The following is a 15121-nucleotide window of genomic DNA, read 5'->3' on the forward strand; positions in this document are numbered from 1 at the left end:
CTTCCTTGATGAATTTGGCAAACTCTAACTTGAAGGCTTCTGCAGCATCATTGTCAGAACTTGCAGCCTCCCCATGTCTTATAATGCAGTGGATGCCACTTCTCTTTTTGAACTTTTGAAACCACCCCCCACTGGTTTTGAATTCTTCTTGCGCTGCACTTCCAGAGGGGCTTCTTTCTATTAAGTCACTGTTCAGCTTCTTCGTTTTTTCACCAATGATGGTTTCACTGATGCTTTCCCCTTTCAGTTGTTTTTCATTCATCCACACCAGTAAATGTTTTTCCACTTCATTAGAGGTGGCCTGTTCTTTGCTAGGATTGTGACTCCTTTTGCCACACTAGTGTCTTTCAAGACATCTTCTTTAAGATGGTGCCAATGGTTGACTTTGCCATCTTGAATTCAGCGACTAGATCAGACAAATGCATGCCATCTTCATGCTTTTTGATGATGTCCTTTTTCGTTTCAATTGAGATTAGTATTTTTTTGCCTTTGCTCTGTTCTTTCTTTGGAGCCATGACTGTTTAGCACACCACAGTACACAAACCCTAGAAGCCACAGAATCCAGCAAGTGTTATTCCAGCACAGAACCCCTAATCACAAAAAGAGAGCATAGAGGGAGAGAGAGCTAAGACAATGGGTGGGGGAGAGCCTTGAGTCTACAGTAGACTCCGTTTTAAACTCCATTTTAAAGCCTGCCTGGCTGCATCAACAAGCACCACAGCCCCTCACAGAAAATGTTCTGATTTTAAAACAAAAAGACTTTGGAGTCACATTTTAAACACACACATTTTAAAACAAAAGATAGGTCACAGTACACAAACCCTAAAAGCCACAGAATCCAGCAACATTTTACAGTCTGCCTGCATCAACAGCCAGCACAGCCCCTCACAGAATATTTTTTGATTTTAAGGAAAAAAAAAGACTGTGGAATCTAAACTGCATTTTACAGCCTGCCTGCATCAACAGCCAGCAACCATTATTGCAGCAAATAGATCACCAAAGAAAAAAGACTTTGGAGTCACATTTTAAACCCACACATTTTAAAACAACAGAGAGGTCACAGTGTACAAACCCTAGAAATCACAGAATACAAAAATAAATAAATAAAATTTACATTTTAAAATTAGTCTAATTTTCACATTTAATTTTAATTTAATATTACAGTCTACTTTTCACATTTGAAATGGCCCCCACCTAGCCCTACCCCACTAGCTGCAAAAAAACCTGTACAGTACAGTAAATACCGTACAGTGTATGGGTCTCTCTGTTTAAAAAAAAAAGGTCAAAAATAAAAAATTTTAAAAAACCCAAAATGCAGTCCATACAGTAGAGTACCGGCCAGTACTGTACAGTACCAGGCAATACCAGGCAGTACCAGGTAGTCTGAAGACTCTCTCCCTATCCATTTTCTAACTGCTGGGATGAGCGAGATAGCAGACAAACAGCCTCTTCGCTGGCCAATGATCAACTGAAAGTTCAAGTTTTGCACTTTCCCTGCCTCCCCCACATTTTTTTTCATAACTCGAAGCTCCGGCCGCAAGTCGAAACAATATTTTGCAGCCGGAGCTTTTCGTATCTCAAATTTTTCACAATTAGGGACGTTTGTAAGTCTAGGCACCACGGTAAGTGGAAGCCTTTGATTTATGAACAGTCCCATTAAGTGGAAAAAGAAATCAGAGTGAAAATATTTGGCCGAAAGAAGGCAAAGAGCGGCAAGCTTGCTTACCAGTTTGCTTCCTCAAAAGCAAAACTGACTCTCAAACAGCAGGCTGTTCAAGACCAAAAGTGAGAGAGTGATACAAAAAATTTTTGTTTCTGGAAAAAATCCCGAAGTGAATAACAGTGGAATGGACTTAAAGCTTTAGAAGCAAGGAAATCAGATTGAGAAATACAGTGGTGCCTCACGTAGCAATATTAATCCGTTCCGGAAAAAACATCGCTAAGTGATTTAATTGCTAAGCAATATTAAAAAGCTCATAGGAACATATTAAAATGCATTTAATACGTTCCTATTCTCATGTCCACTGCATTGCAACAGATCTTGCTTTCCTTATTAATTTCTTTAGAGGTGACACCAAATCACTGTAACCATTAATGCATCCTTGGAAATGGTCAACTAATCTTAAAAATACCAATATCTGTTCTCTTTCTGTAGGAACAGGCCAATCATTAATAGCTTTCACTCTGAAATACTCAGGTAGAGAACAGTTATTTCCAATCCAATATTTTAGGTAAGACACCTTCCCATCAAACCAAACACAATGATCCATTTGCACTTTCAATCCTGCGCTCCTCAACCTGCAAAGTACCGTTTCTATATGTTTTACATGTAACATTGGATCAGGGCTGTGAATTACAATGTTGTCTACATAGCCAATCACGTAATATAAATCACCAAGCAACTCATCAACCAATTTCTGAAAAGTAACATAGGTATTTTTCATTCCAGGTGCTAACTTTCTGAGTTGGTAAATTCCCTGAGGGCAAGTAAATGACGTATAAGGCCGATGTTCCTCTTTAATTAAAATTTGATAAAGACCTCCTTTTATTCCAACCACAGAAATGCATTCAGCGTTTGCAACAATTTCTACCAACGTTTCAACATTGATTGTAGGAATAGTCTCTGTCTCAGTGAACTTATTTAACTGGCTAAAATCTAATTCCACTTTGAGATCATCCTGTTTGCCTTGACACACTGAAATAGTATTGAATACAGCTGTTCTACATGGTTCAATCACTCCTTGTGAAATAAGACTTTCAACAGTTCCAGACACTAAATTGCCCTTAGTCCCTTCTAGGTCCATAGGAACAGAAACAGCAGTCAAATCATCTCTAACTACAATAGAATGTTTCACCATATGAGTCTCTCCAGGTGAATTCGAGAAAACATTTTGGTGATTAGCTAACACAGACTCCAATATCTGTCCTGGGCTAAATTGATCAATGCCTTCCACGCCAGTATCTACCTCCTCATCACTTCCTCCACCTTGCTCATTATTCTCTTGGTCTACCTCTGCAACCACAGGGACAATATTGGGAACGTCTTGGTCCAGAAATGCCACACCCCTGAAAACCTGTATTGCTGAATTAGCTGTGCTATCAGGTTTGGTCACAAGAGGCCGCTGTTGCATCAAAGTTCCCTCGGGAGTACTCTGCATAGCCTCAGAAACAGTATCAGCATTCTCACCACTTCCTTGGAAAATAGGCTGTCGAAAATCAGTATGGTCCCAAACCTCTGCTTTTCTTTCTACAGATCTTTCTGAGAAGATTAACTGTGGTACTGGGCCAAAGTTTCCAGATATGATTTCAGTCTCTGGAGAAACATCAGTACTTTGTAATCCCAAAAAGTTAGCGCTTCCCCCTTCATTGGTTGTGTTAGAAAGAGTCCCACAACCTGACAGGTTTAAATGCAGTTTCTTATCTTGAACCAAGCTTACAGAATTAGCATCACCTTCTCTTGTACCATTAAAACAGTTTGAAAGTACATGCTGCAAGGTCTCTGTGCAATTAACTCCTCCTGTAGCATTACTCAACGTCTCTGGTAAAGGTACTTTATCTCCTTCGGTCTGCTTTGATGTGTTCTCTCCTGCTCCAGTTAGTTCCCCCTTATGGAGTATTGCTTCCCTGCTAAATTGCCAGGAAGTCCAAGGAATGCCCGCCAATCTCACAGTATCTAATTTCACTGTTCTCTCTGGGCTGAGAGAAGGGGGGTTGTTTGAGATCTGACATGTATCAAGATCTGCTGACACAAGTCCTAGCAAAGAATTGAGCTGAGTCTCCATTACATCATCCTACTGGTATCTTTCCCCCACACAAGTTCCTTCAGATCCTACAGTTCCCAGTTGCTCAGGCAGTTGAGGAACAGTAAGCTGTCTCTCCTGTTCTGACATAGTCACTAATGCTGGGCATTCTCTCAAGTCCGGGAATGAACGAGATTCTGCCAATGCTTCTAAGCAAAGGCCTTCTGGCAGTACTTCCTCCCTCTTAGCAAGCAAACCCATAGTTCCAGAGTTTCTCACCTGTCCTGGGCTTTGAAGAAGGACTGAGGGGTGAGCTGAGCTGCATTCCAATGCACTGAAGTTCTCTGGAGCACTGCAGTTTTCCCTTGCGTCGTCCGATGCTAGTTCCTCCACGGAAACAGCTCGGTGAAGCGATGTCTCTTTCTCCTGCATTCCTTCCTCTGCACGCGACTCCGGGGCCTGTAAATCCTCTGTTTGGACGTATGATAAATCACTGTCTCCTCTGGAATGCTCATTAGAATTCCACTGGGCCTCGTTAACTCTTTCCACGCAAGTATCTTGCATCTTAAGATCGCTCCCAATTGTCTGGAGCGTCCCGTTGCAGTAATCCTCAAATGAACCCTTTGGAAAAACCTTTGCATCAAGCCAGGTTCTGTGCTTAAAAGACATTTTAAAAGTAAGTTTTCCCGGTAAAGCTGCTCTATAAGCGAATCTCTTTCCTGAATTTTCTGCTTGGCTTGCCTGAAAAATCCCGAAGCCACTTCCAAGATTCTGTCCACGGCTGCCGACTGTTCTTGCTCCCCCATGTTCTGCTGGCAATCTAGCCTAAGCTAGGTCAGCAATAAAAACAAAACAAAACTCCAAGGAAAAATTTAAAAAAATTAAAAATCTCCTCTGCACCTTCGACCATCTGCTGTCACTCTGTGATCCTAAGATCGGCAAAGAGCACAGACACAGCGCAGACACACGAGTGGCAGCTCGACGACAACGTATTCCAGTTCCTGTGTCGCCGCTGGGGCACTCCTGTCATCGATGTGTTTGCTACCGCTCACAACAAGAAGTGTCTTCTTTATGCATCCAGAGCTGGACGGGGAGTCGGGTCCTCCGGGGATGCTTTCATGATAAGATGGACCATGGGTCTAGTTTACCTGTTCCCGCCGTTCCCGTTAGTGCAGAGGACCTTACTCAAGATCCAGTACGACGGAGCGGAGGCCATCCTTGTAGCACCCTTCTGGCCCCGCCAGCCATGGTTCCACAGGTTGATGTCGATGTCCCACGAGGCTGTCCGGCTCCCTCTTCATCCTCAACTTTTGACACAGGATGCGGGCAAGATACTTCACCCGGACTTAGAAACCCTACACCTAACTGCGTGGAGGATATCCCACAGATCAAGGAGGTTTTAGCTATGTCCAAAAAACCATCCACCACGAAGCTGTATAGTTACAAATGGAAAGGTTTTTTGAAATTCACAGCTTCTAGAGGCCTCGTCGCATCTCCAGTCAGTTTGTCTACGTTGCTCCAGTTTCTTCGTTATCTTTTCGATTTTAACCTTTCTGTCTCTACTTTGAAGGTTTATATAGCGGCGATTGTTTCTTTTCAGCCGCCTGGTTCGTCGGCTTCTCGTCTGTTCTCGCATCCGACTGTTAAGAACTTTTTAAAGGGTGTAGTGAATCTTCGTCCTCCAACTAAATTGCCTGTACCTCAGTGGTCTCTACAATTAGTGCTGCATACCCTCACGAGACCCCCCTTTGAGCCAATGGCTACTTGTGACTTAAAACTTTTATCTCTCAAGTCCCTTTTTCTCGTAGCCATTACGTCTGCCCGCAGGGCTGGTGAATTGGCTGCGCTTCGGGTGGATCAACCCTATCTTCAATTTTTTAAGGAGAAAGTTGTTTTGCATACTGATGTGTCTTTTCTTCCTAAGGTTGTTTCTCAGTTCCATCTGAACCAACCCTTGATTTTACCTACCTTGTTTCCGAATCCTTCTGATGATACTGAGCGCATGCTTCATATGTTGGACGTTAGGAGAGCCCTTGCCTTTTATGTTTCAAGGACAAAGCAATTCCATTTATCCAATAGGCTTTTCCTGTGTTACTTTGGTTCAAAGAAAGGGTTACCAGCCTCACCGTCGACCTTGTCCAGGTGGCTAGTCTCCACAATCTCACTAGCCTATCAGCTCATGCACCAAACTCCTCCCGATGGACTTCGAGCTCATTCTACGAGGGCAGTGGCCTCATCTACCGCTCTGTTACGTGGCATTGATGTCCCCGATATTTGCCGAACTGCCACGTGGTCTAACGTCTCTACATTTATTGCCCATTACAGACTGGACCTGAGAGCTCGGAAAGAGGCGTCCTTCGGGAAAGCGGTGTTAACATCTGTACTCCAGTGACGTCCCTCCGTCCGGTGAGTTAGCTGACTAGTCACCCTTGTTGTGTGCATTCACAGAAGACCACGATGAAGAAAGACGGGTTACTTACCTGTAACCATGGTTCTTCGAGTGGTCATTCTGTGAATTCACACAATCCCACCCTGCCTCCCCACTATCCGTCACTGGTATTTACATTTCTTGTCCTGCTCAGTATAACTGAGGTTCTAGTGGCGGATAAATGGAACTGAGGAGGGGGTGGGAGGAGCATGCGCAATATGAATGACCTACAACTTTGTTTCTTTTATTTAAGCTCTAGAACATTCCGAGGAGATCATCGCTGGCGCTGATTAACCCTTGTTGTGTGAATTCAGAGAATGACCACTCGAAGAACCATGGTTACAGGTAAGTAACCCGTCTTTTCTGGAGAAGAAGGAATGAGCTTTTAGAAGCAAGGAAACTGGACTCAGAAACATAACATCATGGTACCAGACTTCTGAACAGCATAGATCTGGGAGAAATAACGTTTTTGAGGGTGGACTGTGGAGCTAGGAAAACCAGGACTGGAGTTCTGGATTGAATCTTTGGATTAATGGACGGAACATACGACGGATTATAAGGACACCTACTGGAGAGACTGAAACCTTGTGATTGCTGTTTAGCTTGGACTTTTTCGCTGGACTGTGTGGGACTCTGATAATAGAACTTTGTTAGGTTTCTGGAGAAGAAGGAATATTTTTGCCACAGTTGTATTTTAAGCTGCTGAGCTAAAAGTTGATTTATATACTATAACATCTGTATAAAGATTGGAGAAAGATCCTAGGGGAGGTTTTTGATTGTGGGTTTGGTTTGTTGATAAAATAGTGGAAACTTCTGAAAGAGTAGGTGGTATATTTGAGGGTTGGTCACTTTGGTGAAGGATATAGTATTATTTATACAAACCCCCCTCATTGAAAAGATCAAAAAGGCCTCCAAAAAAACTAAAGCACCAAATGCTGGAGACCTTTCTTGCCCAGTCTCAAAGTTTGGGAAAATTAATGGCACAAGTATCAGACAAAGAATGGCAGACTACCATGCAAAATACTGTAACAGCAGGATTTTAGCAAGCAAATGAACGACTTAGCCAAATAGTAGATCAGATGAAACAGATGATGTTAGATTTATTCATTTATTTATTTAGCTTACGTATATGCCACCGACACTACCCAAAGGTCTCTAGGCGGCTTACAACAATTTGATTTCAATAAAAAGATTAAAAGAATTAAAATACAATGCTCTAAAAATTGCCATCAGGATCCACAGTTGATATTATTTCAATTAAAAATCTTCTGTAACAGGAAGGTTTTGACCTGGCGCTGAAACGTCATCAATGTTGGCACCAGATGAATCTCACTTGGGATGGTGTTCCATAATCTGGGAGCAGTTGCCGAAAAGGCCCTTTGTCTACATGCCATCCATCTTACCTCCTTGAGGGATGGCTCTTTCAGGAGGGCCTCCTGGCTAGATCTTAATTGCCAAGTAGGTTCATATGGAAGGAGGCGGTCCTTCTGGTATTCAGGGCCCAAGCCATTTAGGGCTTTATAATCAAAACAAGCACTTTGAATTGGCCCTGGGCAGCAACTGGTAGCCAATGTAATTTAAACAGTTTCAGCCTGATATGTTCCCTACCTGCTCCACCACTCACCAGCTGCGCAGCTCGATTCTGAACCCATTGCAGTCGCCAGACCGTCTTCAAAGGCAGCCCCACGTACAGTACATTGCAGTACAGTGGTGCCTCACATTACGACGTTAATTCGTTCCAGCGAAATCGCTGTAGAACGAAAACGTAATGCGAAAATAAAAAGCCAATTGAAATGCATTGAAATCCCTTCAGTGCGTTCCAATGGGCTGGAAACTCACCGTCCAGCGAAGATCCTCCAGCGAAGATGTAAAATAACAGTTAAATGAAACTGCACTAACCCCAGAATCGCTTTTATTGAGTATGATACCAGGCAACATAGATGAGATAAAGAGTTACCCAGCGTTATGCTAAAAATTGGAAAAAACCAGAGATACCAAAACAAGAGGAACTCATTGATAAGTCATGGGAAGCGGCAGAAATGGATATTGTTTCAGACATGTTGAAAGACTGTTCAATTAAAAAGGAAAGTGAATGATGGGATTTATTATACAAATGGCTTCAGTCCCCAGATAGTGTTGGAGTAACATAGATTCAAACTAAGATGTAACTGTAAGTTGAAAGCTGGAGGGTAGACAAATTGTAAAAAAGCAGAAAGTTGATTTGTTATCATAGCATGAATAGATTGGATGATTGTATACTTTGTGTTCTCCTACCCCCCTAACTCTTTTTCTTTCCCCCTACTTCCTTTTACCCTTTGTATTCCCTACCTTGTTCTTAGTTGATAAATAAAAGAGTAAAAAAAAGATCTGTGTTAGTTAAGAATGAATAAAAGTGCAGGCTTTTTTCTTTCTTATTTAATAACTTGTCACCTCTGAATTTATAAAAAGATACTGTGACGTTTACCACGTGGCCCCGGCTTGTTTCCCCAAAGCAAAGGGCTCACGCGATGTCATCCCACCAGCAGATACCGATTTGACGTTCCCTCTTTTCCTCACTGCTACCAGTGGATTTCCTTTATCCTCAGTATATAAAGAACTTTAGTCAGACACTTGTCTGGTTACTGCCAACAGAACTTATTTATTGAAGTGTATTAAATTTAATCAGAATCACAGATGTTCTTTATTCAATGCATCCAATCAAATAATTAAAATATCATATATCTTGCCACATAAGTAATCACCACCTGCTCTATCTATTAATCTTGACCAGCTTATCTCTATTAGTATCTGTTCTCACAATCTCCCTGACTATCTGTTTCTCTCTCTCTGCAACTTCTATGTCTCTCCTTTTCATCTCTTCTGCCAAACCTTCTTATATCTGCTGACTCCACCCCTCCACTCCTCTCATAGGCTCATGCAAATGAGATCCTGAATATGAGTGACAGGGGTGACGTGGGGCAATCGTCACAGATACATTTCCAATCTTGCCCTTTAAGCAAGGTGAAACAGAAACAAGACAGGCACATGCTAGCTATGTGGGAGTAGTGCCAGTACCACATAAATGCTCTCATTTTATTCAGAGATATGGAACAGGTTTTACTCCAAAGATTAAGTAAGAAGAAAATGGTATTTGTGGTTGAAGCTCTTTAAAAGGATCCTAAAATATGGGTCTGATCTAGCCCCTTCCATTGTTGGGCATCCATGGCCCTGTCTCTGCAGGAGATAACAGGTAACAGATGACTTCGGCATATGAAACAATCCATATACAGGGAACAGAAGCTGCCACAGGGCCATAGATGGTTGCCTAGGTGATTAGGAAATAAGACATTATTTATTTCTGTGGATAAGTTGGCATCCTGATTGGAAACAGCAGTGGTAGCAGCTCAGGTTTTTAGAGCAGCTACCTATGCTGACTAGCTCCAAAATTAGCCCTCCCCCATAAAAAAGAATGCTAAAGGTAAAGGTTCCCCTTGACATTTAGTCCAGTTGTGTCTGACTCTAGGGTGCGGACAGGAGGGGGAAAAAGAATGTTACAAATTGTATACAGCACAGTGGGCCCTCTACTTACGAACAACCCTAGTTACGAACATTTCAAGTTACGAACCCAATCTCATAGAAAACAGCAGGCCCTACTTATGAATGTTGCCCAAGTTACGAATCTGATCCATAGAAACAGTGGGCCCTACTTATGAACCTGTGGTTCGAGTTAGGGACAAAAAAAAAACGGTGAGGGAGGCAGGGAAAGAGTGAAATTCGAACTTTCAGTTAACCGTTGGCCAACGAAGAGGGTGGTTGTCTGCTTCCTCGCTCTTCCCAGCATTTAAAGAGTGGATAGAAAGATAGTCTTCAGACTGCCTGGTACTGCCTGGTACTAGTACAGTGCTGTATGGGCAGTACAGTACAGTATTCTAATTTTTTTGGCTTTTTAAAATTTTTTGGCTTTTTTATTTTTATTTTTGACAATCTTTTTTTAAGCAGAGAGACTGCCTGTTCTGGGTGAGTACACTACTACAGTATGTTTTTACTTTACTGTACAGGGTTTTTTGCAGCTCGTTGGTGGGGGGTTAGGGCTAGGTGGGGGGTTTCTGAGCTCTGATGGGTCTTGCTGGGTAGATTTTACAGTTTGAAAATGGCTGCATGCTTGCTGGAATCTTTCCTTGCTGTGTGTGTCTCTGGGGATGTGTGTGTGTTCTGAATCTGTCTGGATAAAATGTTGACCCATGTCTCTCTTTGTGCTGAGGAATTCTGCTGGGAAGAAAGCTTGCTTGCAAGCAAGTGAAAAATGGAGTTCAGAGCCATGTCTCTCTTTGTGCTGAGGAGTGTTTTTCAAGGTGTTCTGTTGTCTGAAAGGTGCTTGTTCCCTCTCTCATTTACTGTCCCTTTCCCCCCCCCAAAAGGTCCTTGTCTTGTCTGAAAATGTGCTTTTCGAGGTGTTCTGTTGAAAAGGTATCTGTTCCCTCCTTCCCTCCGTCTTTTCTTTCCTTTTTAAAAAACCTAAGTCATCTTAGGTTAAAAGGAAAAAAAGAAAAAATTCTGCCCCTAGTGGTAGGAACGGATGAACCGGCTTTGCATTAGTTGCTATGGGAACTAATGATTCGAGTTACAAACCGCTGCTCGATTTAAAAACCAGAAACAGCCGGAACAGATTACAGTGGTGCCTCACACAACGATGTTAATTGGTTCCAAAAAAATCAACGTTGTGTGAAACATCGTTCTGTGAAATACCATTTTCCATAGGAATGAATTGAAAACCGGTTAATCCGTTCCAATTGGAACAGATTGCCGTCTTTAAGTGAAAAAACCCATAGAAAACATTGTTGAGTGAAACAATGTTTCCTCCATTGGAATGTATTGAAGCCGACTCAATACATTTCAATGGCTTTGCGAAGTCCTTTTTCGCTTCTGTAAAAGTGCCTTACAGTGTTTGGAACAGGTTTTAAATGCTTGCAATCGTTAGCCCACCTCCTGAACCCTATGCAAACTTAATTTGATGTTGTTCTGAGTCGTCCTTAATTTTTAGTGATTTTTTGAATTTTCTCTCATTGAAATGTATTGAACTTTCCGTCCAATGCATTCCAATGAGAGAAAATTCAAAAAATCACCAAAAATTAAGGACAACTCAACCAAATTAAGTTTGCATAGGGTTCAGGAGGTGGGCTAACGATTGCAAGCATTTAAAACCTGTTCCAAACATTGTAAGGCACTTTTAAATGAGCGAAAACGGACATTGGAAAGGACTCTTTGATCTCCGTTTTCCTGCTTTTGAAGCTCTTTCTGATGTCCGCTTTCGCTCATTTAAAAGTGCCTTACAGTGTTTGGAACAGGTTTTAAATGCTTGCAATCGTTAGCCCACCTCCTGAACCCTATGCAAACTTAATTTGGTGTTGTTCTGAGTCATCTTTAATTTTTGGTGATTTTTTGAATTTTCTCTCATTGGAATGCATTGGACAGAAAGTTCAATACATTCCAATGAGAGAAAATTCAAAAAATCACTAAAAATTAAGGACGACTCAGAACAACACCAAATTAAGTTTGCATAGGGTTCAGGAGGTGGGCTAACGATTGCAAGCATTTTACATTTTATTATTACGGCATCGAGCCATACACAATTGAATTGCAAGCATTTAAAACCTGTTCCAAACATTGTAAGACCCTTAAAAATGAGCGAAAACGGAAGAGCTTCAAAAGCACTGAAGCCGGCTTCAGTGCTTTTGAAGTCTTTTCCGATGTCCCTTTTCGCTCATTTTTAAGTGTCTTACAATGTTTGGAACAGGTTTTAAATGGTTGCAATCGTTAGCCCACCTCCTGAACCCTATGCAAACTTAATTTGGTGTTGTTCTGAGTCATCCTTAATTTTTAGTGATTTTTTGTTTTCCCTATTTAAATGCATTGAACTGTCCATTCAATTGATTTAAATGGGGAAAATAAAAAAATCACCAAAATGTAATGAAGACTCAGAACAAAACCAAATTAAGTTTGCACATGTTTCACAAGGTGCACTATGGAATCCAAGCATTTAAAACAGGTTTCAAACATTTTAAGACACTTTTAAATGAGCAAAAAGGGACATCGTTAAGTGAAATTCCCCCATAGAGAACATTGTTAAACGATGGGGGAAATTCCTCAAAAAAACCCATCGCTGTGTGAATTCATCGTTGTATGAAGCAATCGTTGTGCGAGGCACCACTGTAAATGGTTTTCAGTGCATTCCTATGGGAAATCCTGATTCGATTTACAAACTTTTCGACTTACAAACTTCCTTCCGGAACGGATTAAGTTCGTAAGTAGAGGGCCCACTGTATTATGAACTTGTAATGTTGCAGCTGGAAGTGAGTACTAGAAGCTAGCAATAAGAGGTTAATCGGTCTGGGAGCAAGAGAATGCATGCTCATTGTATGACTCTGGTTTTGGTATTTTAAGATACTTAAATGTGTCCCCCCCAAATAGAAAGTGAATGCTTTTCTCCCTATGTTAAAACAGAGGTTTATGGAAAGTAGTGGTAGAAGGGAAAATATCACATTTTTTAAAATTATTTTTTCTGTTTTCTTTTTGAAGGTAATGACCCCTGCTCTCCCGTCTACATCAAGGGCACATACACTGCCTTTTAGAAGGCACCCGGGACTTCTGCATTTGGAGAGCTGTGGGGACGTGAGTACTTTTACCACTGCAAAAACCCAGCTGCTAGAGAGGAGAACTCAGAGATTAGAGCACGAACGGCCTCACAGTCTTATTGGAGTTGTCCGGGAAACAGTGCTTTGAGCTCCTCTCTCTTATCAGATGCATTTAACAGATTAAGAAGGTATTTTGTGAAAATGCAAATAGACGAGAAGGTGATTAATGTGCATTTCATCTTTTCTGCTTTTGGAAAGAATGTTTGAGGACAAGCTTGGAAGAAAGTACTTTTACAAAAACTTTAATTTGTTCAGATTCAAATTGTATTTTGAAAAAGGACATGCTGGTGCAGTTAGTTTATGTTAAGAATACTTTTTTATTTTAGGGATGTAGGACAGACATAACTGAGCATTTATTTGTAAGGAAAAAAGCCTCTGTTTAACTTTATAAACATACACAATAAGTGCTTTATGCTTCCAGTGTCTGTGGTTTCAATTGTGATACACTGGTACAATCAATTGTATAAAATTTTAAAAAATGAACCTAGGGTGAGTGTGTGAGCTTACTATATGAAAATGAAGTCATGAGTTTTTCTCTTCACCCTGTTGCTATAAGCAACATTGTTTTTCTGACTGAGTGGTACTGCACATTCTTTTGCAAGCAACACGTATCCTGAAGCCAGTCATTCAGTGGAATCAAATACATAGCGGAAAACCACTGTATTGTCATGTGTGATATTAGATTGTTATAAAGAGTTGTTGCAAAGATTGCTTAGAGTATATCCTTCAGATGTTTGGTGAAGTAGGTTGTAGATTTTTAAAGGTGCTGAATGAACATTTAGCTGCTGTTTCCTTATGGAAATGTGAACCAGTTGACAAAGGCAATGCAGAATTGCTGGAGAGGTGGGGTTGGGCAGCCTGTTGCTGTGCTCATCATACACTGGAGCACCCCTTTTTTTACTTCACATTTGCTAGCAGATCCAATTCTAACATGTGTTTAATGTATCTGGTGTTGCCAATTTTACCAAGGTTATTAGACAAAGGCTTATTCTTTTCCACTATTTAGGTATATTTGTTGGCTTTATTACTGTATTTGTTACAGATGGGTAAGACTTGCATTTCTCTTTTTCATGGTACTGAAAGTGAAAAAGTTAAGCACCAGTTTCAGCAGCACGGTTAACAACTTGGGAATCTTTCTCTAGTCCTGACCCAACTCTTTAAACCTCCTTGAACTTCTTACAGAACTGATGTTGGCTGAGACAGCTTTCTAACTAGCCATTGCATCCCCTTAGGGCAGGTGAGATCTCTGCCATGAGGACAGAGGAGCCATACCTTCTCCAGAGCGGAGATGAGGTTTTGTTCTAGTCAGTTCACTCTTGCTTAACTGCTATTGAAATTTCATTTGACACATGACATTTTGCTGCCTGTGTTTTTCTGCTTCCCCAAAGTGTTGGAGAAGACACTTCATGTGCTTGGTATATATAGGTCTTTAGGTCTATGGCCTTTTATGTGAAAAGGACTGCGGAATGACTTGATCCTTTTTGTTGCATATTATGAGTGCAAGAAAGGATAAGCTATTCCAGGCCAAAGATGGGCTTCTCAACTGGCTAGCAACCCAAGTGGTGGAGTGGAAAGAACAATGGACTAGGACTCAGGAAACCTGTATCCAAATCTCCACTTATTTATAGAAATCTCACTCTAGGGTAGCCCTCGTAAAACTATTCTTTAAATATTTTACATACCTTGTAAATCTTATTAGTATGTCTGTAAGTCGGAAACAGTTTAATGGCACATAAAATCAACTAGCTAAGACAGAGGTCCCCAACCCCCTGGGGCCGGTCTATGGCCTGAGCCGGACTGGGCCGCCGAGACAGACCTCCCTCCCACCCCCGCACGCACTCCCCCTGCACAGCCTATTTGTGCCTGTGCGTGAGCACTCCACCACCCTTCGTGCATGCATGCGAGCGCACACTCCTTCGCGCATGCAGGGGGGTGCCCTGCCTTCCCCAGCCGGTCCATGGGGCTAAAAACGTTGGGGACCACTGAGCTAAGAAACCTCTTCCAGACAACCTTAAGAGCCATGATCATCTTGACAGCATATTTACAAGGGGTTACCTTATACCAGTATTGTGCAGCACTGCCACTTTGTCTGAGCCATTGACCTTTATACAGCACATCTGCCTGAACCCAGAGCACCAAGGGAGGGCTATCTTTTCACTGTGTTTCAACGATTGCAGGAGCCTGTCTGCTGAAGAACGGTGCCCCAGTGATAAGCTCATAAGTTTTCACCCATCAGTGTGAATGCATGGAAAACGCAACGACCACCACAACAAAGAAGCAGG

At 41.7% G+C, this 15121-nt stretch overlaps 1 protein-coding gene across 4 annotated transcripts in view; it reads left to right on the forward strand.

The window, feature by feature from the left end:
* The window catches only part of ENTREP1 (endosomal transmembrane epsin interactor 1), an 80265-nt gene extending 66943 nt beyond the window's left edge, over window positions 1–13322 (forward strand). For all 4 annotated transcript variants that reach the window (XM_072992187.2, XM_072992188.2, XM_072992189.2 and 1 more), the window contains one exon: window positions 12724–13322. In XM_072992187.2, coding sequence (XP_072848288.1) covers window positions 12724–12927 — 204 coding nt within the window. In that variant the 3' untranslated portion in view covers window positions 12928–13322. The remainder of the gene's footprint in view (window positions 1–12723) is intronic.
* Window positions 13323–15121: the final 1799 nt, after the last annotated feature.

The sequence above is a fragment of the Pogona vitticeps genome, chromosome 2, assembly GCF_051106095.1.
Source record: "Pogona vitticeps strain Pit_001003342236 chromosome 2, PviZW2.1, whole genome shotgun sequence".
NCBI classification, from domain to species: Eukaryota; Metazoa; Chordata; class Lepidosauria; order Squamata; family Agamidae; genus Pogona; species Pogona vitticeps.